Below are 24,115 nucleotides of genomic sequence, written 5' to 3'. Positions count from 1 at the left end.
TTCTTCTCTTACTTTCCTCTGAAGTCTGTAACTCTATTATCATAGCCAGGGAAAAGCAAAGCCTAAGGAGGAAATTACCACATTGGCACGCAACAGTCCCCCAAAAGGGTAAGTGAATGACTGCGTTTACCTTTTCTTTCTTCCATTTCTCTTGATTGTACTACTGGATATAATGACCGCTACTTCTCACAAAATCTCTACTTTATACCAAAGCAAGAGGATCTATCACTACACAAATTTATTACAATTACTTTGAAAATCACATGGAGATTTAAATATCTATATGTTGCATACTGACATATAATTGAAGCCGTACATTTGGGGGGATTCTTTAGCACATGCGCTTGTTTTCTTCCTTTCCACTCTTGCTAATGTACAAAGTGCACCCTCCCCATCCCAGTGATTTTAATTCCATTCACATTCAGATGAGTCCCAAACTGAAATCTTCAGTCCTGAAGTCTCTAAATACTCATGTCCTATGTCCAACCACCATTTCAGTTTTAAAACTACTCCCTTAAGTTTATGAGCAAGGGATTTAATTGGGTTGAAAGGAGGCAACAAGGAATTAGAAAAATAGACAGAATCTTGTAATGGTTAAATTTTATCTATTGGACTGGGCACAGCGGCTCATGCCTGTAATCCCAGCACTGTGGGAGGCCAAGGCGGGGGGATGGCTTGAGGCCAGGAGTTCCAGACCAGCCAGGCCAACATGGCGAAACCCCTGTCTCTACAAAGAATAAAAAAAATTAGCAGGGCATGGTGGTGCATGCCTGTGGTCCCAGCTACTTGGGAGGCTGAGACAGGAGAATCACTTGAACCCAGGAGCCAGAGGTTGCAGTAAGCCAAGATCACACCACTGCACTCCAGCCTGGGCAACAGAGCGAGACCCCATCTCAAAACCAAAAAAAAGGAATGTATATCTCAACTTGGCTTGAGAGAGAGAGAGAGAGAGAGAGAGAGAGAGAGAGAGCAAGGATGAAAGGGGTAAGAACACATACATACTTATGTATTTATTCAGGTAAATATATGTATTTGCATGCTGCCAGGCATCCCCTTACCTCTGACGGCTTCGTGGTGCATTTTCCTTTTCCTGAACATTCCAAGTCACTTGCGTGGCTCTCCCCCGGCACGCAGGTGCTGACCTTCACCACCAGAGTTAAGCGCAAAGCCACAATAGACTTAGTCACAGAATCATTCACAAAACCTAAAAGAAAATGAGGCAAAAGGAAATTGTCAAGTGTCTCCTCTTTAAAGGCAGTGTGTTGAAAGCTTTACCAACAGCTTTTCTACCAGATTATGAATTTAGTGTAGGCAGCACTCAAGTCTGACAAAACAAAACGCAGTGAGGCAAGGGAATAAAGTGCACGACCACCATCCACTGAGACCTCAGGACTTCAGGGCAGGCTGGTCCTCCTAAGCCTCACAAGAAACACCTAAGGCCAAGCAAAATCAGCACCAGGCGCTTGAGCAACCACCTCGGATCCTTTCGCTTTGCTCCCGCCCTTGCCCTCGGAGGGCTGCTTTGTCTCTCATTTCCATCCCTGTACCGGCATCTTAGAATTCAATCTCTGCTTTGGAACCCCAGGCTTCTACCAAGAAGCAGCTTACCTGCACTACCCAAGTCCTCCTCCTCCTCCTGGCTACTTTGGAGTCACAAATGCTGGAAATCTTCAAAGGCCACACCCAGTTATCACCTGCCCTAGTCTCAGTCCTCTTGGAGTGGGCATGCAGCATGGGTACACATTCTCTGTTGCATTTATTGATAATTGATAAGATATTCATGTTACTTGATCACCATCTGACTCCACAGTATCAAGTTAAGCCATACAGTTTTAGCCATCTAATAAATTCGGACTAATCATAGTTGAATATGGATTGCAGTATCATTGACATACCAGTATTTGTCACTGAATGATCTTCATGTCTTAGAGCAGCTATTCATACATACTAGGCAGCAATAAATATGGAATAAATTGATGAATACATATAGCCTCTAACTGGGAGAAATAAATATTTTAAGTATTTTTGCATCAATGATTATTTTCACTAAGTGAGCATTTTTTTCTCATATGAACATTCATTTGTATCTAATTTTTAATTTTAAAACAAAATATCGAAATTCATGAATATGATAAAAAAAGGTTTCCTCAGCTCTGTCAAGAGTAAAAGTTAAAAAGCCTCATCATTACAAAGCCACATTCATAGATAGTTCTACAACAAAACATTTGTAAGACCAAGGGGACTACTAGTGGGGAAAAGAGAAAGAAAAGAATTGATTCTAAGGCAACTGAAATGGGTTCCATTATCAGGAAAAAGAGTAGCGTTTGGGTCCCTCACACCTCACACTATACAAAAGTAAATCTAGATGCCTTGAAGAGCTAAATGCGAACTAAAAACCTTCACAGCGGCACTATTCACAATAGCAAAGACTTGGAACCAACCCAAATGTCCATCAATGATAGACTGGATTAAGAAAATGTGGCACATATTGAATACTAGGCAGCCATAAAAAAGGATGAGTTCATGTCCTTTGCAGGGACATGAATGAAGCTGGAAACCACCATTCTCAGCAAACTATCACAAGATCAAAAACCAAACACCACATGTTCTGACTCATAAGTGAGAGTTGAACAATGAGGACACATGGACACAGGGAGGGGACCATCACACACACAGGGTGGGGGACTAGGGGAGGGATAGCATTAGGAGAAATACCTAATGTAGGTGATGGGTTGATGGGTGCAGCAAACCACCAGGGCATGTGTATACCTATGTAACAAAACTGCACGTTCTGCACATGTAACCCAGAACTTAAATAAAAAAAAAAAAAAAAAACGTAAATAACAAACAAACCAACAAAAAAACTTTAAAACTTCAAGTGGAAAATATAGGGGGCCATTTCATTGATCTGAAGGCAGGGGATTTATTAAACAAGATGCAAAATAATAACCATAAAGAATAATCAATTTAACTTTACCCAACTTTAAATTATATGTACATAGCTACCATAGAAAAAGACAGTAGACAAGACACAGGCTTGAAAATGAAATTTATAATGCATAAAACCAGCAAATGCTCAGCTGTCAGAATGTATGAAGAATTCTTTTAGCAAACTGCTTTTTTCTCAACGTTATTTATACTTATATAAATATTGAAATCTATGAAGCATTAAGAAACGCTGTTACACATATGTATACACACAGTAAAAGTATACCAAGATGCATGGAAAGAAACACATCAAACTCAGGAAAAGGATAGGGGGAAATGGGGGTAGCCAGGAAGACGGAGCTTCTGACCACCTATATATTTTATTTCTTTATTAATAATACATAGAGCACATATCACAAAACACTCAATCCTGTGTGCAAAAAAAAATCTTATATTCATTTCCATACTGTTATTTTATTTTATTTTTAGACAGAGTCTCACTCTGTTGCCCTGGCTGGAGTGCAGTGGTACAACCTCAGCTCACCGCAACCTCCAACTCCCGAGTTCATGTGATCCTCCTGCCTCAGCCTGCCAAGTAACTGAGATTACAGGTACCTGCCATCACACCTGGATAATTTCTGTATTGAGGCAGGGTATTACCATGTTGGCCAGACTGGTCTTGAACTTCTGACCTCAAGTGATCTGCGCGTCTTGGCCTCCCAAAGTGCTGGGACTACAGGCATGAGCCACCACAGCCAGCCTATAATATTTTATTTCTTTCTTAATAATATAGGCCAGGCATGGTGGCTGATGCCTGTAATCCCAGGACTTTGGGAGGCAGAGGCAAGTGGATCATGAGGTCAGGAGTTCAAGACCAGCCTGGCCAATATGGTGAAACTCCGTCTCTACTAAAAATACAAAAATTAGCCAGGCATGATGGTGTGCGCCTGTAGTCCCAGCTACTTGAGAGGCTGAGGCAGAAGAATCGCTTGAACCTGGGTGGCAGAGGTTGCAGTGAGCCAAGATCATGCCACTGTACTCCAGTCTGGGTGACAGAGCAAGACTCTGTCTCAAAATAATAATAATAACAATAATAATAATAATAATAATAGAGAGCAAATTTTGCAAAACATTTATTAAATTTTGTATACAATGAAATCTTATACTCATTTCCATAGTTCTACGCTTTTTTTTTTTTTTCTGAGACAAAGTCTCACTCTGTGGCCCAGGCTGGAGTGCAGCAGCATAAGCTTGGTTCACTGCAATCTCTGCCTCCCAGGTTCAAGCAATCCTCGTGCCCCAGCCTCCCAAGTCGCTGGGATTACATATACGTTTCACCACACCCGGCTAATTTTTGTAGTTTTGGTAGAGACGGGGTTTCACCATGTTGGCCAGGCTGTTCTCAAACTCCTGGCCTCAAGTGATCCTCCCACCTTGGCGTCCCAAAGTGCTGGGAGTACAGGCATGAGCCACCATGCCCAGCCAATTTTATGCATATCTTAAATATTGTGTAACCAAATTTTTTATTTAGATTATCATAGTTCAGGCATCACAACTTCAAACAGGCTTTGACAGGTTAAGAAAATATTAGTATCCTGAAATCTAGAATACACAGTCCCAAAATGACTTTGTGGTCACCTTCTCTAGACGTTTCCTCACCATTTGTTCTTATAAGTACATTTCATTGGCCAGGCGCAGTGGCTCATGCCTGTAATTGCAGCATTTTAGGAGGCCAAGGCAGGCAGATCATGAGGTCAGCAGATCGAGACCATCCTGGCCAACATGGAGAAACTCTATCTCTAATGAAATAGAAAAAAATTAGCCAGGCATGGTGGTGTGTGACTGTAGTCCCAGCTACTCGGGAGGCTGAGGCAGGGGAATCGCTTGAACCCAGGAGGCAGAGGTTGCAGTGAGCCAAGATTGTGCCACTGCACTCCAGTCTGGTGACAGAACGAGACTCAGTCTCAAAAAATAAATAAATAAATAAGTATATTGCATTAAGAAGTAATAACTAACTGGCTAGAAACAGAGCCCATGTTGATTCACCTCGTTTGCATGGTACCTCGCATCACCTCATTAACTAACAGTCACTTGAAAACATGCTGCTTCTATTGGCAACAAATTAGCAAAACTTCCCAAACATTTTCAATGTTCTCAGTGTGGAAGTCCTTGCACAATAAGGTGTTGCACACTCCTAAAGCCTGTTTTCACAGGTTTACTCAAAGTACTACTTGACACAGTCAGGTTCGCTCATCATACTTTTAAAGAGAATGGTATGTTGAGAAATTTGGCTTAAAAAGTCAAAATAGACTTCCTACATTGTTTCCTTTCTCATACTTCTTTTCAAAGTTTTCATAAATGTAAGACTTCTCTCACGGCCTCTCAGCTATTTCTGTTTGTCTTTTCTGTTTGTTTTATATCTTTGGGAGAAGATATAAAAATGATACCACAAATACCTACGATGACTAAAAACCCTTCTGAAAACAGATTGAGCCTCTAAAAACAATAGGAAGTGCCTACATTAAGTAAGTATATATAGGTCGGGCACAGTGGCTCACGCCTGTAATCCCAGCACTTTGGGAGGCAGAGGCAGGTGGATCACCTGAGGTAGGAGTTCAAGACCAGCCTGGCCGACATGGTGAAACCCCATCCCTATTAAAAATACAAAAATTAGCCAGGCGTGATGGTGAGCACCTGTAATCCCAGCTACCTGGGAGGCTGAGGCAGGAGAATCACTTGAACCCAGGAGGCAGAGGTTGCAGTGAGCCAAAATCATGCCACTGCACCTAGGCAAATCCAAAAAGCATAAATAAGGAAGGGTGTGGTAGCTCATGCCTGTAATCCCAGCACTTTGGGAGGCAGACGCAGGCAGATCACGAGGTCAGGAGCTCAAGACTAGCCTGGCCAACATAGTGAAACCCCATCTCTACTAAAAGTACAAAAAATTAGCCGGGCATGGTGGCGGGTGCCTGTAATCCCAGCTACTCGGGAGGCTGAGGCAGGAGAATCACTTGAACCCGGGAAGCGGAGGTTGCAGTGAATGGAGACTGCACCACTGCACTCCAGCCTGGGCTACAGAGTGAGACTCCATCTCATAAATAAATAAATAAATAAATAGATAGATAAATAAATAAATAAAATATGTATATATGAATACATGCAGTGTGTATTTTATGAAATGTAATAGAGATGTGTGGAATACATACACATAATTTAAAGTACAGTCATACAATGAAGTCATACAATGAAGGTTACTAAGAAGAATGGATCTACCTTTCAGAAGGCTGTGAAGAGCCTCTACCTTCCAGGGTAAAAGCAGGAGTGTCTATGGGACAGGCAGCGCATGCTTGAGGGACCACTCTGGAAGCCCAGTGAACCTTGCAGCCATGATTCAGGAAGAATGCACATGGTCCTTGAGGCAGTCCTGAAGTCCTGAAGGATGGACTTAACCTACAGGCAGGTGTTTCAGGCTGAGATCCAATAATATTAAATCTGTAGAACCATCTGCTTCCTATGAAAGAAATCTGGAGGGTGGTGCTATGGTTTGGCTGTGTCCCCACCCAAATTTCATGGTGAATTGTTGTTCGCAATAAGCCCCACGTGTGGTGGAAGGGATGCAGTGGGAGGTAATTTAATCATGGAAGCAGTTACCCTCATGCTGTTCTCCTGATAGTGAGTGAGTTCTCCTGAGATCTGATGATTTTATAAGGGGCTTTTCCCCATTTTTCTCAGCACTTCTACTTGCTGCCACCATGTGAAGAAGGACATGTTTGCTTCCCTTCCACTATGATTGTAAGTTTCCTGAGGTCTCCCAATCCCTGCCGAACTGTGAGTCAGTTAAACCTCTTTCCTTTACAAATTACCCAGTCTTGCGTATGTCTTTGTAGCAGTGTGAAAACTGACGAATACAACTGGGGTTCTCTTAAATTGGGATCCATACCATCATCTGCCTATACTGTTTTGTGTGGCTTTGGAGCTTCAAAAAGCCAGGTCTGGACTATGGGAGGAGAGGAGCAAGACCCCACCTTCTCCTTCATCTGGCCAAAGGACTATAAAAAGCTATTGTTTCGGGCTTGTGACAAGGCCACCTGGATGAAATCAATTGCTGTGGCCAAGTGCTTTGGAAATGCACCAATGCATGAAGAACCACCAGGGTTACCTCATCCGGGCCATCGCATGCTAGAGGTGAGGAAGAGTAGATACCCACCATCTACCATGCTGAACAGGGGCCATCCTAGGGCAAAAAATAAAGCAGGCTTTGAATTGAGGAGCAAAAGAAATCTGTTCCTTCTGAATGGGAATCTGAGTTGCAATGATTCCTGGAGATCCCTTTGGTGCCAGTGGGTTGGCACAAATCTGATGAGGTCCTCTAGCTCTCAGAACTGCTTCTAGTAACTGTGGTCAATTGAGCTCTGCGTTGTACTTGTGTATTTTCTGGGCATTCAGTCAAGCCTTGTTAAAGCTAAGCCAGTTCCCCACATTCTATGCAGAATTAGGAGACAAGTGTCTCCTTTTCAAAGTCAGGAAATCAGAGGCACTCATACATAGAAGGAAGCCCTGCGAAGATGTCATCTCATGAGTGTTAGGCAGAGGAACACAGGGGAGCAGTGAGGACAAGACAAAGGACAGGGATAAGACCCAAAATGGAACAAACCAATTGGTGAAGGGAATCCATCAAGGAAGAACCCGAGTAACCATGCTGAGTGAGGACCTGACATGTCCGGCCTGCCCATGTTGGCTGCCATGCCAGTGCAGGTGGGTTCCTAAGTGACATAGGTTCCCCAGGCAAACACCTTGTGAAAAGCCACAGGTTCCTCCACACTTCAATCTCTAGTGTGTATGCCAGTTTCTCCTGTGGGCCCTATACTGGTTGAGAAAATAGAAAACTGCAAACGATAACAACTCTGTTCATAATTGTCTAGGGTTTGTCTCAGGCCTGTGGGATCCCTCAAATCCCATCACTGAGGCTTTGGGAAACAACATTTACCCTGATTCTCCTTGGGACAGAGGAAGACATAGCTATGAGTTTAGCCAGCCTGGAATGTAAATGAACAACGTATGATCAACACCTCAATTATCTAGGAGAAACATTCCTGCATTACTCATAAAAGGTGCTAAGACAAGGTGCTGGAAATGTGTTGAGTAGGAATAATAACCCAAGTATGCTGACCATAGAATTTATCTTCAACACTAAGACAGCTTTCAAAATACAACTTTTTATAATTATGCCTGGACACAGGTATAAAGTGAGACTCTCCCAGGCAATGGGACAATATAGTCACCCTGCACTTAATGTCCCAGGGAGCATCTGGAGACAGAGTATCTGCAAAGTCCTACATCAGTGTCAGGAATGTTTTTAACAGGCAGAAGATGGATTCAAAAAAGCAGTAAGAAGTTCAATCCAGCCAGGCATGGTGGCTCACACCTGTAGTCCTAGTTCAATTCAGCCAGGCATGGTGGCTCACACCTGTAGTCCTAGTTCAATCCAGCCAGGCATGGTGGCTCACACCTGTAGTCCTAGCACTTTGGGATGCTGAGACTGAAGGATCACTTGAGCTTAGGAGTTCAAGACCAGCCTGGACAACATAGTGAAACCTTGTCCCTAGAAAAAAATTTTACAATGGCCTAGCATGATGGTTCACGCCTATAATCCCAGGACTTTGAGGTGGGCAGATCACTTGAGGGCAGAAGTTCGAGCCCAGCCTGGCCAACATGGTAAAACCCCATCTCTACTAAAAATACAAAAATTAGCAGGGCATCATGGCATGTGCCTGTAATGCCAGCCACTTGGGAGGCTGAGGCACAAGAATCGCTTGAACCTGGGAGGCGGTTGCAGTGAGATGAGATCGTGCCACTTCACCCCAGCCTGGGTGATGGAGTAAGACTCTGTCTCAAAATAAATAAACAAACAAACAAACAAACAAATAAATAAATAAATAAATAAATAAATAAAATTAGCTGGGCGTGGTGGTACACACACCTATAGCCCCAGCTACTCAGGAGGATCACTTGAGCACAGGAAGGGGAGACTGCAGTGAGCTTTGATTGTGCCATTGCACTCCAGTCTGACAGAGTGAGACCCTGAGAAAGGAAAAGAAAAGGAAGGGAAGAGAAGGGGGAGGGGAGGGGAGAAAAGAAAGGAAAAGAAAGGAAGAAGGAAGGAAGGAAGGAAAGAAGGAAGGAAGGAAGGAAGGAAGGAAGGAAGGAAGGAAGGAAGGAAGGAAGGAAGGAAGGAAGGAAATTCATGGGCAGCAAGGTCACGATAGGAGATTAATAAAAGTCAGAGTGAGTGGAGACATTCCTCAACTTCGAGTAGGGCATTAGGAGACAAATGTCTCTTGGTGTCTCAGTAAAGACAGGCACCACAGCACCACAGCTCTGACACAGAGTGGTATTTTATGTCCAAAGAGAACTAGTTGCTTTCTTCCTAAGATTTCTTACTGAAAAGTTTATTTAAATTGACTTTGGGAAGTAAGGAAATTAACGATTTAGGCAAAAGTGCCTTTTCTGTGGTGCTTCCTACTTCCTCCTTTATGGCCCTGAACCATGTAGACACCTTACACCTCCCAGCCACCTTTACACATCTTGCTCACCCCAACTCTCTAAACATTTCCACAATGCCCCTTTGTCTAGAATACTCCTCCTTCTTCCAGTGTTACAGCCATTGAGATCCAGCTCAGAGCCCACCTTATTCATGAGCTCTACCATGAATAGAGCCCATTCTGAGCTCTACCATGTCCATCTCTGCTCAGGCATAAAACATCATGTACCTGTTCCTGATCATTTTGCATCTTGGGTGGCTTCTTATACCACCTTTACTGGAGCTTCCTTGATGGCAAGGGACAAGTCTTAGAGAAGTGGTGAGTCAGGAGTCAAGATACAGGTACATTCATAGCCGAAGCAGCAAAGACAATTCCCAAATAGGAGTTTTTAGAATGTCTTATCATCCAATATGTCCACTTTGAAGAACAGCAATCATTTGGATGTACAAATTCCAGTTTTCATTAAAAAAAAAAAAATTGCTTACCAGCTGGTGATTACCTTTGATAGAGAAATGGAGCCTGCTAGAATGTTGGGATGCTACCAGTTCTTATTCCAAGTAACACTTTTACACATAAAATAATAAAGATAAAGTCAGATATCAGTTATTATAAAAGTATTTTTCATACCTTTGCTTTGTTCTCTAGTTTCACATTAAATTATTTATTAAGATCTATATCATCTTCATCTACTCACTAAGCATTTAGACCGCATAATGGTCTAAAATGTTACAGACAAGGCTTTCTTCCAATGATTAGTTTTAAAGTCCTATTTAACTATTATACTTAGCCAGCAATAATACAAATGAATGTGTAGTTAAAAATATACAAGACATCATTTTCTAGATAATTTGCTTCCATTTCCTTGATGAACACTTACTGAACTCACACCCACCAAGAAGACACCGCTGTAGATTCTAAGGTTACAAAGGTAAGTCACCCTTGGTTTCTGCCACTCCAGACTTTCAGGCAAAAGTAGTAGTTCTTAACTAGTGTTGAAACTAGTGGCTTCAAAAGTTTGCGGGGGATTTTTCAAAGTCTATATTTCCAGGCTCCAATACAAGTGATTCAGAATCAGTAGTCTTGGATGAGTCCCTGGAAGGCATGCTTTTGTGAAAAATGCCCTAAGAAATTCTGATGTGTCCTTCCAGTGAAGAACCACTGGTCTGGTACAAAAACTAATCTAAGTCACACGAGTGATGCGTATTATTATTAAAGTAACAATCACCTTGAATTAAAGGCAACCTTATGAACATCTAAAATGAGCATATTTTACTCATCTATTTTTGAAATCCAGGTGACGAAATGATATTTAGACAAAATTGATATTCACAAGTTCATCATAAACCTCTGAAGTTCTCAGAGACACCTCTGAAAATGGTTTCTATATGAGCTTTATTTGCTTATTCAGACTGTATTTTGGTCCTAAAATCTGTTAATAGATGATTACAGAATTCAGTCTTTGCAACTGTGTGTCACACGTTACCACGTAACTCCTAATTATTTTACCTAATCCCCTAAAGTGGATCAACAGGACAAGCATGTTATTTGCAGCAATGTGCTGTTCACACAATAAAAACTGGCTGGGCGCTCCTTCCAGGTAAAAGTGTAATTTCAGTAAGTTGTTTGTACCTCCCTTTGATCACATCTAGGGGGAAATGCCTGTATTTCCTCATAATGAAAAGTAATACTGTTCGATTTAACTTTCATCAAACTGCAGCTGGGTCAGAAGCAAAGTAGCCCTCAGGAAATTCCACAAGCCAAGAGCAGGAACTGTGCCCCTTACAAAGGGGCAGCAGGAAGGATCTGAAATGAAATGGAATTCATTCGAAAGAAGGGAGTTCTTTGGGGTTTTGTAAAAGAGTGATCATTTGAGAGCTGTTGAAAAGCCAGTGTGAGTTCTTTGACACAGCACTCAAACTGATGGACACTTCCAACACACTTTATAAGAAATGCAGAGCACGTGCTCACTCTTTTTCTCTTCCTTAATGGTAGGAAGTCAATATACGTAGCATAGTTGCTGCTGCATAGAGGTCTGTATAGAAAGGCCTGTCTTCACACTCAGAATTCTAAGATCCACAGGCCAACTGATCAGAGACAAAAACTGGTAAAGCAGCAATGAGAGTGACAGTCGGGATGCATTTACAAAGCTGTTTGAGAATGGGGAATGGGTTTTTGTCAACACCTGCATTTCCATGGTCTTTTTAGACTGAAGAACTGGTGCCGCATAGGAGGCAATGAAGGTGCCTCAATAAAGCCTGCTGTGAATTACAAGCGAGAAAGAGAAATAGAAATAAGAGATTTATAAAAGAAAGAAGAAAAGACAGAAGAAGAGAGAGGAAAAGAGGAAGAAAGACTAAGCATGGTGGTGGGAAAAGAAAATCAAACCATAAGATAGATACTGAGGGAGACAAAAAAAAAAAGGAAATTAATACAGAGAAACAAAGTCGAAATGGAGGAAAGAAAATGAAAGCTTACTGTGGAAGACAGTGTGGCAATTCCTCAAAGACCTAAAGACAGAAATACCATTTGATCCAGCAATCCATTGCTGGGTATATACCCAAAGAAATATAAATTGTTCTATTATAAAGACACTTGCATGTGTACATTCATTGCAGCACTATTCACAACAGCAAAGACATGGAATCAGCCTAAATGCCCATCAATGCTAAACTGAATAAAGAAAATGTGGTACATATACACCATGGAATACTATGCAGCCATAAAAAAAGAATGAGATCATGTCCTTTGCAGGGACATGGATGGAGCTGGGGGCCATTATCCTCAGCAAACTAACACAAGAACAGAAAACCAAACACTGCATGTTCTCACTTATGAGTGGGAGCAAAATGATGGTAACACATGGACACATAGAGGGAAACAACACACACTGGAGCCTTTTGGAGGGTGGAGGGTTGGAGGAGAGTGAGGATCAGGAAGAATAACTAATGAGTTATTCTTCACAGAATAACTTCACAGGCTTCACAGGCTTCACAGGCTTCACACCTGGGTGATAAAATAATCTGTACAATAGACCCCTATGACCCAAGTTTATCTATGCAACAAACATGCACTTGTACCCCTGAACTTCAAATATAAGTTTTCAAAAAGAGAAAATAAAGGCTTTCTGTCAAAATGTCAAGGGTTCTTATACCTTTTGTTATAAAAAGGCATTATCTCATCTTCTGATTTTTATAACCTTATATTCCTCACTGAAACCCACAAAAAAAAGTAAAATTAGCGTTATTTCAAAGTTTTCACAAATAAACATTTGCTTAAATCATAACTGTATACAGTCTAAGTCTGTGATTCCAATTATGAGGCTGAAATACAGAGGCACCCTAAATGGACAGATGATGAGTCCATGTAAGGACTGGGCTGCAGGATGGGGTGGGAGGGAGAGCAGTGTAGGATAGAGGGAGAGCTGAGTCCATTCATTCAACATTCAGCAGATGTTTGCCGAGGTCTAGGTAGGAGGTGGCATTTAGGTTGAGCCCTGAAGGTGAAAATATGCCAGCAAGAAGAGCTGGGGAGGTCAGCGTGTCAGATGGAGCTCCAGTCACCAGTGTCTTAGCTGAGTACAGAGAAGCAGGAGGAGCCAGATCACAACCGGTCTCATGAACCTTAGTAAAGATATGGATTCCTTGCCAAGCACCATGGGAATCCACTGAAGAGTTTTAAGCAAGGGAATAACACATGATTGGTGCATTTTCAAAGACTACAATCAAAGAACAAACAAGATTTTCATGTAGATTGGATGTCATGTATGAGGGAAAGGAAGACATTACACATAGATAGTTTCAGCAACTTTGTGGGGGTGTGGTGGTAGGCAAGTGAATCAAGATTTCCATCGTTAACATACTAAATTTGGGATGCTGATGAGACGCCCAAAAGGAGCAATCAAGTTGGTGGTTGGACGTAGGAACATGGGTAGTTAGCAACATCAGAGCTGAAGATTTCAGTTTCAGACTCATCTGAATATGGGTGGTATTAAAACCATTGGGACAATGAAAGTGTACTTAGGGAGAGAATAGACGGTGACAAGGCCCAGAACCAAGCTCTACAGCCTGACAGTCATGATATAAACAGTTTGGCATAGATATCAGACCATGGTCATACTAGAACAATCAACTAAAACATAAATATCTTCATGATATTTCCCAAAGCAGAGTTAAAAGGAAAGATAAGATCTCTGAGACCTGAAGAACATAAACAGCTTCAGGAGGTCAGACCTTTGGCAACGTTAGCATGGAAGAGGGAGACTTTGGTCTATCAGAAAAAAGAAAGTCTCAAGGACTCTACACAGCTCAACTCAACATTTAGATGCTGGAGAAAAAAAAGCAGAAGAAAGGGAAGGAAGGAGGGAGGAGGAAAAATGACAGTGCTGGACTTGAGAGGCTCACTTCTATTTGCTACACAACCGGGAGATTCCCCTCATGAGTTTAAAACTGTAATGAGGGGGAACTTTCTCCAAAGATTATCCAGGGATCTGTTAATACCCTCAAGTAACTGGTTACGATGACAAATAAAAGTTGGGTTTCCTTCTCTCTCCCTCCATTTCCACTCCCCTCCTTCCCTACTCTCCTAACACACATGAATAAATGCACTTACTCTGCTCTTGCCCACAACTCCAAGCTGTGCTCATTAGGACAGCAATGAAATGTTCTGCCATCATTATGGCCCTTTTAAAACCGAGACTTTGCCAACCTCACCTCCCTTGGTGCAAATGCAAAGCTGAGGGCAACCAAAAGGGGCTCCAGTCATTATCTCTGGAATGGAGCGGTCAAGCATCAGTGGAAGCACAAAATGCTGGGCTTCAGGCCATTAACTGTTTGTTTTACTGCTTGTCTCCTTTAATATTAACACTAAAGAGTCTTAAATGGACTTTGTAGTTAACACCTCATTGGGATTAATAGCAAATGGGATTTGCTTTTCTCACTTCAGTCATTTGGCTAAAGACCATTTTCTTTCCTGTTAAAGGGAAAGCATAAGTGGAAAATAGAAATTCTGACCATAAATATTTGAGCAGTAGGTGCTGGAAACAGACTGTGCCATGTTTTCCTATTAAGACTCAACAAGTTATTTGGCACAAACCAATAACCTATAAAAATGGCTTACAGTCCACAACGTCCCATGGCTGGCACCAGATAGGCATGAAAGGTTTGCAATATCACAGATTCCGTCCCTAGATGGAGACCCAGGGATTTTGCATTAACTCGGGGGTAGGGAACACAAACACCCGCAATCCCGCATCTCACCCCTCAGAGGCAGCGGCGAAACAGCCAACACCTGTGAAACACCTGTGCCAACTCTTTCAAAAGGTAGGATAAGGTTAGTGCAAAGTGTGAAACTCCTGCTGAAACACCTGTGCCAACTCTTTCAGAAGGTAGGATAAGGTTAGTGCAAAGCTAATAAGTCGGTCAGGATCCCTCTGGATTTGTGACTCAATACTTCTGGACTACGAAACAAAACTGGAGAAATAAATCATCTCTTGACAATGTCAGGCCAGGTGCAAAAATTGCTTGATGCTGAGAGCAAACTTGAGCCAGGACCCAGTCCAGGGCGGCAATGATTACACGAGGCTTACCAACACACCTCAGCTGTGTGGACTCAGCTGTGCTTCCATTACACCTACACAGAACGCAGTCCAAACCAGGAGGTTAAGGGGTGGGGGGGCATTAAATAACCATTTAAAAAGGTGTCACCACACCCATGGACTATCACAATTATGCCTCCATCACTGAAGAATGTCACTTGCCTGGTCACACCAACTATCCCAGGATTTCATTTCGAGTCTTTTCACCTTTTATGAAAAGGCTTTTATCCATCTAAAGGTTACTTGTGGTTTGCTTGCTTGCTTGTAAGGCAAGTTTAGATGCTTAAAGGAGCAAATTGCTTTTTGGAAAATTCACCCATACAGAATCTCTCCTTTTCTCTGGGTTCCTAAGTAAGGTATGGCCAGAAAATGCTCTCCAAATTAGAAGACACAACAGTACATCCCAGAAATGGTCCAAATATTTTTACCTCTGTCACTTATGTAAACCATCATGTCCATTATACCTAGCCAAATGACTATAAAAATTACATGTTAAGTAATATCATTTACTCTAGGGAAAAAAATTGTAAAGATAATGTGATGATATCCTAGCAAACATACAATCAACTTGCTATCACCTGAAGATAGATTGACTCACTCTCAACAAATCTTACTGTTAAATACAGCAATCCTTAACAACTACCTTCCTTCTTTGTCAACATCTCAGGTACACTCTCTGTCTATTCATCCTGCAGAGAAAACTCTAAAATTTATTAAACATCAAAACACAGGCTTAAAGAGTGAACAAAAAAACTTACATTGAGAGTCCTCCCTAGACTAACATTCTGCAGTTTTCCAAAAGAAATTTCTATTCCCACAGTAAAGCATTATTGGCCACAGTGCTATATTTCTGTTTAATGTTTTTTTAAGATGGTATTCACCCTACCACACTCCTCTCTTCATTAATATTTAGACTAAGTTATGTGTCCTAAGTCAAATCATTTGTCCTAGTTGAATAATTTGAACTGTGGGAATAACTGCTAATTGCCCACTGATACCCATTCTCCTCACACGCCTATAATAATGGAATGTGGAGTTTTGCTGTGAACTGGGCCACCCCACTAGAGTACGTTTCTCCTCAGTGACCAGTGAGGCAAAGTACAGCAATACTGTGTTGTACATTTACAAGGACCGAGCATGCGCCCTTCCTATTGGCTAAAATGCCAATGTAATTGTGACAGCTGGGACAGCCAGTTTGCATCCAGAGAGGGAACCCATGTGTTGAGAGCACAGAAGGGTACTCTATCGGTCCTAGACCAACTTCCTCTTGATGGCAACAGTGGGGAGAAATTAACTTGTAGCTTGTTTGAGCCACTGTATTTGAGGTTTCTCTATTACAACAGCTTATCCTGTTCCCTAAACAATACAGGCCTGTAAATAAATTACACAAAACTCCTCCTGGGCCACATCCCACCACCTCTGCACCTGGCCCAGAAAGAATCACCATTTAGCTACTACTTAGAGTCATAAACACAAAAGACTAACTCCATCACATCCCTTTCTCCGTCTTCTTCCTTAGTAGTGACAAAGCTGAGTAGTCATCAAGGTGGCTCACTTTATATTGAAGATGCAGGAGTGGGAACATTAGCTTAGCAAAAGTATCTAATGTCATTTCTCTGATTAAATAGGGATATATGAAATATGCATATAAACATGTATATTCTATAATTTGATTTTTAACACTTTATGTATTCTGTATAGAGTATGTTTCATATAACAGAAGTGGTAATTGCCCATAATATCCACTCATTAATTCCAAATGAATGCTTCCTGATTAGTGGCTTTACTATGAACATTTAAATGAGATACCAGGCTCCTGTGCTGACACATGGGTAATGGAAAGATTACACCAGTCTCTGCCACCAGATGGCCCAAGTCCTCACCAGCTCTGTGACTTTGAGAGAGTTAGTTATATCCTTCATGCCTTGGATTCTTTCTTTCTAAAATAGAAATAATAGCGCTATCTATTTCCGAGGGTGGTTGTTATGATTAAAGGTCTTAATATCGGAATAGTTTTCAGGAAAGTGCAAGCATTATGTAAGGACACTATAAATCATCATCAACATCATCACCCCATCACCATCACCATCAGCATCATCACCCCACCACCATCATCCTCCTCCTCACCCCATCACCATCATCATCAACATCATCACCTCATCACCATCATCATCAACATCATCACCCCATCACTATCATCATCATCATCACCCCATCACTATCATCATCATTCTCCTTACCCCATCACCATCATCATCAACATAATCACCCCACCACCATCATCATCAACATCACCACCCCATCACCATCATCATCAACATCATCACCCCATCACCATCGTCATCATCACCCCATCACCATCATCATCATCATCCTCACCCCCTCACCATCATCATCAACATCATTACCCCACCATCATCATCCTCCTCCTCACCCCATCACCATCATCATCATCACCATCATCATCATTACCCCATCACCATCATCATCAACATCATCACCCCATCACCATGATCATCATCCTCCTCACCCCATCACCATCATCATAAACATCATCACCCCATCACCATCATCATCATCATCACCCCACCACCATCATCATCCTCACCCTATCACCACCATCATCATCAACATCATCATCCCATCACCAACATCACCAATATCATTACCCCATCACCGTCATCATCATCATCACCCTACCACAATCATCAACACCACCACCCCATCACCATCATCATCATCATCCTCACCTCATCACCATCATCATCAACATCACCACCCCATCACCATCATCATCACCCCACCACCACCATCATCATCATCCTCCTCATCCCATCACCGTCATCATCATCATCATCACCCCACCACCATCATCATCCTCACTCACCCCATCACCATCATCATCAACATCACCACCCCATCACCATCATCATCACCCCACCACCACCATCATCATCATCCTCCTCATCCCATCACCGTCATCATCATCATCATCACCCCACCACCATCATCATCATCCTCACCCCATCACCATCATCATCATCCTCATCCCATCACCATCATCATCATCATCCTCACCCCATCACCATCATCATCCTCACTCACCCCATCACCATCATCATCAACATCACCACCCCATCACCATCATCATCACCCCACCACCACCATCATCATCATCCTCCTCATCCCATCACCGTCATCATCATCATCATCACCCCACCACCATCATCATCATCCTCACCCCATCACCATCATCATCCTCCTCACCCCATCACCATCATCATCCTCATCCCCTCACCATCATCATCATCATCCTCACCCCATCACCATCATCAACATCATCACCCCATCACCATCATCATCAACATCATCACCCCATCACCATCATCATCCTCCTCACCCTATCACCATCATCATCACCATCACCCTATCACCATCATCATCATCATCCTTACCCCATCACCATCATCATCATCACCCCAGCACCATCATCAACACCACCACCCCATCACCATCATCATCATCATCTCTTTCCAAGGACACTAATCATATTAATGAAGGCTCAACCCCTGTGATCTCATCACCTCTCAAAAGCCCCAGCTGCACACACTCCTAGTATTGGGTGTTAGAATTTCAGCATATGAATTTGGGGAGGACATAAACACTCAATCTATGGCAGGTCCTCAGTGGAACTCAGAATTGTTATAAGTCTGAGGAAGAGGCTCTGGAAAAGTTTGTTCCCTGAGAAAACAGCAATGCCAGGATGAAAGCATGGAGGTCATTCAGAGAGTCCTCTAACTACGCCCTTCTCAAGTCAAACCTATGAAATGGAATTTGTTAAATGATTGCTACTCTTTAAAAACTATTGCTAGAATTTTTAAATAATGTCCAAATAAAAGTATACCATACATTCAAATGCAAGTAAATGGCTTTTACTATCTGCCATTTTGAATAGTTCATGCCCCATCTCTCCATTAAAAAGCCTAGGCTCTAGGCATTAGTTACAGTTGTAAAAAATATATGAATAAACAAGATATAGCTACAATTCACAGGATTTGAAAGACTTTTTTTAAAAAAGTATAACCAGAAACGGATACATGAGAGACTGGTTGGCATAATGGTATAAAAATATTCAATTTATAAAATCCTTTTTTGAAGCAAAATTTACAAGCAGAGCTGTCAAATCTCCCCATGTGCCTATTTCTCACATTAAGTAATCTCCATTTAGCAAAAATATTTGTTCATTGCCTGTAAGAACCACATCATAATTGGACACCTTTTTAAAATGCCAGTTTCTGAATACCCATTGGTAGAACATGAAAATTAATTTGCACTTTCCTTTGAAATTTTGTTGGCTTGCACAGAATACACAATTAAAATTCTTTATTTAATCTCTTTTTCAATGTCTATTTGATCATCTTTTCATAATCAGTTCAAATTGTATCACTTTATCTCCCACTAGTACAGTTTCAACTTATCAAACACTAATAAATCAATTTTAAATTACTGTAGGACTCATATCCAATCACCTACCACATCTGGTCATTAATAGTCAATGAATGCCTCCTGATTAATGGCATCACTATGAATGCTGAAATAATAATCACTTCTCTGTTGATGTGAGGGGCAATAGGAGATTCTAAACATAACTAATTGGGCTGCAGATGACTTCACAAACATTAGGGAGTCAGGGAATCAGTCTTCAGATGAGCTAACATGAAAAGCTGTTGACTGACATGTTTACCTGCCTGGCTATTGCAAGCATTGTGAACATGATCTTTCAAATGTCTTTGTTCTATTACAGCTCTTTGCTCCATGTTGATTTAAAATCCCAAGTTGAAGTGGTCAAGGTCATGTGAAAGAAGTTACCTGAATTATCAAGTATTTGATGAGATTTCTAATTTGGGTTGCATTTGCTTCTTAAATTATGCTTAACAACTTTATTTTTCAGTGCATGTATTTATTGCACTAAAAATAGAACTAACCAGTGTATTGCAATGAAGCCCCAATTGTGTACCATGATTTGAGAGAAGAAAAACTGTAGAGGTATGGGAAGGTTGACTCTGACTCAGCCTGGGTTATTTCTAGTTCATATTAGCATTTGCATCACGGGTGCTGTCATACCCTCAGCCTCAAGCCTCAAGAAGCTCTTAGGCAGTCTTCCTTATTTTTCCACTTGCTGGAGCTCCAGAAAGGTCTTCAGCACCCAGCCTCTCTCCCATCAGGCTCACAAATACCTAGAATCTGCAGTGACTCATAATTGCCTACAGAGTCTATTTAATCAAGTGTAACTTAGGCTTCAAGCCACCTGTGGGTTTACCTGCTCTCCCAGATGCCTGTTGGCCAGGTATGGAAGCTATTGACTTAGGGATGACTTCTTTTTCTGCAAAATTAAAATGCATATATTTTCACAGGGATCCTCTACCAGGATAAATGTGTTTTTCAACTCCTTCCCTTCAATGTCTCGTCATTGCCACTAGGATCTTATCATGGCCTCCAGAGCCCAGCATGTCTGACCCAGGCTACCTCTTCACCACATCTCCACCACCTTCCTCCTTACTCTCCAAGCTCCAGCCTCATGGCTTTGTTGCAGTTCCTCTAATATGATACACTCCTCTAACAACAGGGCTTTTGCACATGCAGTTCCAACCTTCTGCCTGCAAGGGGTTTTCCCCATTGCCTAGTTAGTATCTCAGCCTAATAGTCCTTATCCAAGGTAGTGAACCCTCCTCCACAAGGTTACGTTATATTTTTATTATCAGCTACAGTCATAGCAGTGTGCTGATCACAGTTGTAATTTTCCTTTTATTCTACACCCTACTAAAACCTATGATTCATGAGAGCAGAGACTTTTGTCTGATTTGTTCATTGCTCTATCACCAGCTCCAAGCAGGTGCCTAGTGCACAGTAGGCACTCAGAAAACATTTTGAAAGGGAAGGAGGAATATGTGAACACACAAATACAAGAGTGTAAGTGAGCTGACTGTGGTAATAGCAAATATGAGCATACAAGAGAGGCAAAGTGGCAGAGAGAAACAAGGAACCCAGAAAAGAAAGCTGGTAGTGATGAGAACCAACTGGCTAATGGCTTCAGTGCAGGCAGTCACCAAAAACAGCTCTGACCATGGACCAAAGTAACTTCAACCTTAACCAGGATTACATATCCTGAGCACAGAGCCCCAAGCCAACTTAGGTAGAAGGCCTCATTCTAAACTGTGCCTTGCTGCAGACCACAAACAAGGCCACCGATCCTGCTTTGAGGGTTCACCAAGAAATAATGAATTACTGATTGTCCGTGTTCCCAATCAGCTCTCTCCTGAAATTAAATTCTGTAATTCAGTGTGACTATCAGCTCAGTAGGCTGAAAAGAGTCTCCCTTATCTGTCCAGAACAGATTTTATTTATGCTTCAGTCTCTACAAAAGTCTTGCACTGCTATCTGATCATCAATTCTTTCTGTAATAGCCAATGAAGCAAATTAAAAATTCAATCCCTCTCCCTTACAGTCTTTACTGTCCAAAATCCCAATCTGAGTGTGAACAGATCACCTTCACTATTAGCATATCTAACAGGGATCACAGCATAAAAGACGGAGGTCTGAAAACAAAACTAAACAAAAATGAACCTTTGTTCCCATTCCAAAGAAAGAAAAAATCATCAAACATATCAAGTAGATCTCATGCTTTTCTAGTTTCCATTTCTTTTTTGGTTTTTAAGCAGTGTTCTAAGATGCCCTTGCTCTCATTTTATTTATTTTTTACTGTTTTAATATTTTTAGAGATGATGTCTCACTATGTTGCCCAAGCTGGACTTGAACTCCTGGGCTTAAGCAATCTTCCCACCTCAACCTCCTCAGTAGCTGGCACTACTGGTGCATGCCATTGTGCCCAGCTTCAAGTTTCCATTTCTAATGTCATTTGTAGGCCCCTGCCTTGGGAAGGGCTGCCTGCAGCATAGGAGAGAGACCTGACTCCGCAGTAGGAAATACAGGCTTTGGATTCAGGCTTATTTGTAGGAGTCAATCACACTTTAATATTCTAAAGGAAATGATTTGTAAAATACAAATATTGCACTAGTAGAAAATAATTTTTTTATTTTGCAATTGCTTTGTATTCATGGATATTAACTATTTATACCATACACTCATTATTGTAATTATAGCATTATTTCTAATTCTAAATGCTTCTTTGCAAACCAATTGTTTCTTTAACACATCCCTACTGACCTACACACTTACTTTTGCGTGCTCCAAGCTATACGTTTCTTTTTTTTTTTTTTTTTTTTTTACTTTATTATCTGTAGAGATGAGGTCTCTCTATGTTGCCCATGCTGGCCTCGAACTCCTAGGCTCAGGCAATCCTCCCGCTTCAACCTTCCAAAGTGCTGGGATTACAGGCATCAGCCACCACGCCTGGCCCCAAGTCAATAGATCATTCTTTTATAATGATCTATTAGAGCTATCAAATCTTGTAAACAACCTATGTGCATATACATATCTGTGCATCACTGTATGTGTATGCCTATGGATGGATGCGTATCTATGTGTGTGCATATACATGTCTGTGCATCTCTGTATGTGTGTGCCTATAGATGGATGTGTATCTATGTGTATGCATACACATGTCTGTGCATCTCTGTATGTGTGTGCCTATAGATGGATGTGTATCTATGTGTATGCATACACATGTCTGTGCATCTCTGTATGTGTATGCCTATAGATGGATGCGTATCTATGTGTGTGCATATACATGTCTGTGCATCTCTGTATGTGTGTGCCTATAGATGGATGTGTATCCATGTGTATGCATATATATGTCTGTGCATCTCTCTATGTGTGTGCCTATGGATGGATGCATATATACGTGTGTACATATACATGAATGTGCATCTGTGGTTGTGTATACAGTCATCCCTCAGTATTCACAGGAGACTGGTTCCAGGAACCCCCACAGATACCAAAATCTGAAGATTATCTAGTTCTTCATATAGGCTGAGCACAGTTGCTGAAGCCTGTAATCGCAACACTTTGGGAGGCAAGGTGGGCGGATCACTCGAGGTCAGGAGTTTGAGACTATCCTGGCCAACATGGTGAAACCCAGACTCCACTAAAAATACAAAAGATAACAGCGCATGGTGGCTCACGCCTGTAGTCCCAGCTACTCAGGAAGCTGAGGCAGGAGAATCACTTGACCCTGGCAGGCAGAGAGTCAAGCCACTGTAATCCAGCCTGGATGACAGAATAAGACTCCATCTCAAAAAAATAAAAAATAAAAATTTTTATGTTCTCTATATGAGATGGAGTAGTATTTGGATATAACCTATGCACATCCTCTGATATACTTTAAATCATCTCTGGATTATTTATAATACCTAATAGAAGGTAAGTGCTATGTACATTATTATTACACTGTATTGATTTTTTATTTGTGTTATTTTTATTGTCACATTATTATTGTTTATTTTTTATGTTTTTCAAATATTTTTGATCCATGGTTGGTTGAATTGGCAGATGTGGAATCCACAGATAGAGAGGGCTCACTGCACTCAAGTAAGTGCTCCCATGGATGCGTGCCTCTGTGTATGATGGATGGATGAATGTGTCCATGTGCATCGATGCATCTCGACAATGTATTCTACAAAATATGATCAGATGCACAAAATCTAAAACAAGTCCAAACCAAACGTTTCAGAGGGCCATAATTTTCTTCCAGAGATCTGTGTGATTCCAGCTGGCTGTAACACTTACTGAAACCAGATCTGTCCCTGGACTTTCAACTGGATAAGACTCTCGCTTATCACCTTTGCTAGCTGGTTTTTTGGTTGTTTCCCGTAAGCAAGTTGGAGTTGGGTTTCCACACTTACAAACTAATTCCTCCTGACTATTTACCAGGAATTTAATAGTCACTGAATTTACTCAGTAAACATTTATTGCATACCTACTATGAACCAGGTACTGAAATAAGAGATTGTGATGCAATAGTAAGCAAAACACACAAAGTTCCCTGCATTCATTGTGCCTACATTCCAGCAGGAGAGACAGGTAATAAATAGGT

At 41.5% G+C, this 24,115-nt stretch overlaps 1 protein-coding gene across 1 annotated transcript in view; it reads right to left on the bottom strand.

The window, feature by feature from the left end:
• The window catches only part of DNER (delta/notch like EGF repeat containing), a 366,185-nt gene that overhangs the window by 189,748 nt on the left and 152,322 nt on the right, over positions 1–24,115 (bottom strand). Inside the window, exon 5 of the mRNA XM_010370769.2 lies at positions 1,059–1,204. Within this exon, the coding sequence (XP_010369071.2) occupies positions 1,059–1,204 (146 nt within the window). The remainder of the gene's footprint in view (positions 1–1,058; positions 1,205–24,115) is intronic.

Source organism: Rhinopithecus roxellana, chromosome 14 (genome assembly GCF_007565055.1).
Source record: "Rhinopithecus roxellana isolate Shanxi Qingling chromosome 14, ASM756505v1, whole genome shotgun sequence".
In the NCBI taxonomy this organism is placed as follows: Eukaryota; Metazoa; Chordata; class Mammalia; order Primates; family Cercopithecidae; genus Rhinopithecus; species Rhinopithecus roxellana.
The sequence above is the reverse complement of the archived record's forward strand: the minus strand, read 5'-3'. Positions and strand labels throughout refer to the sequence as shown.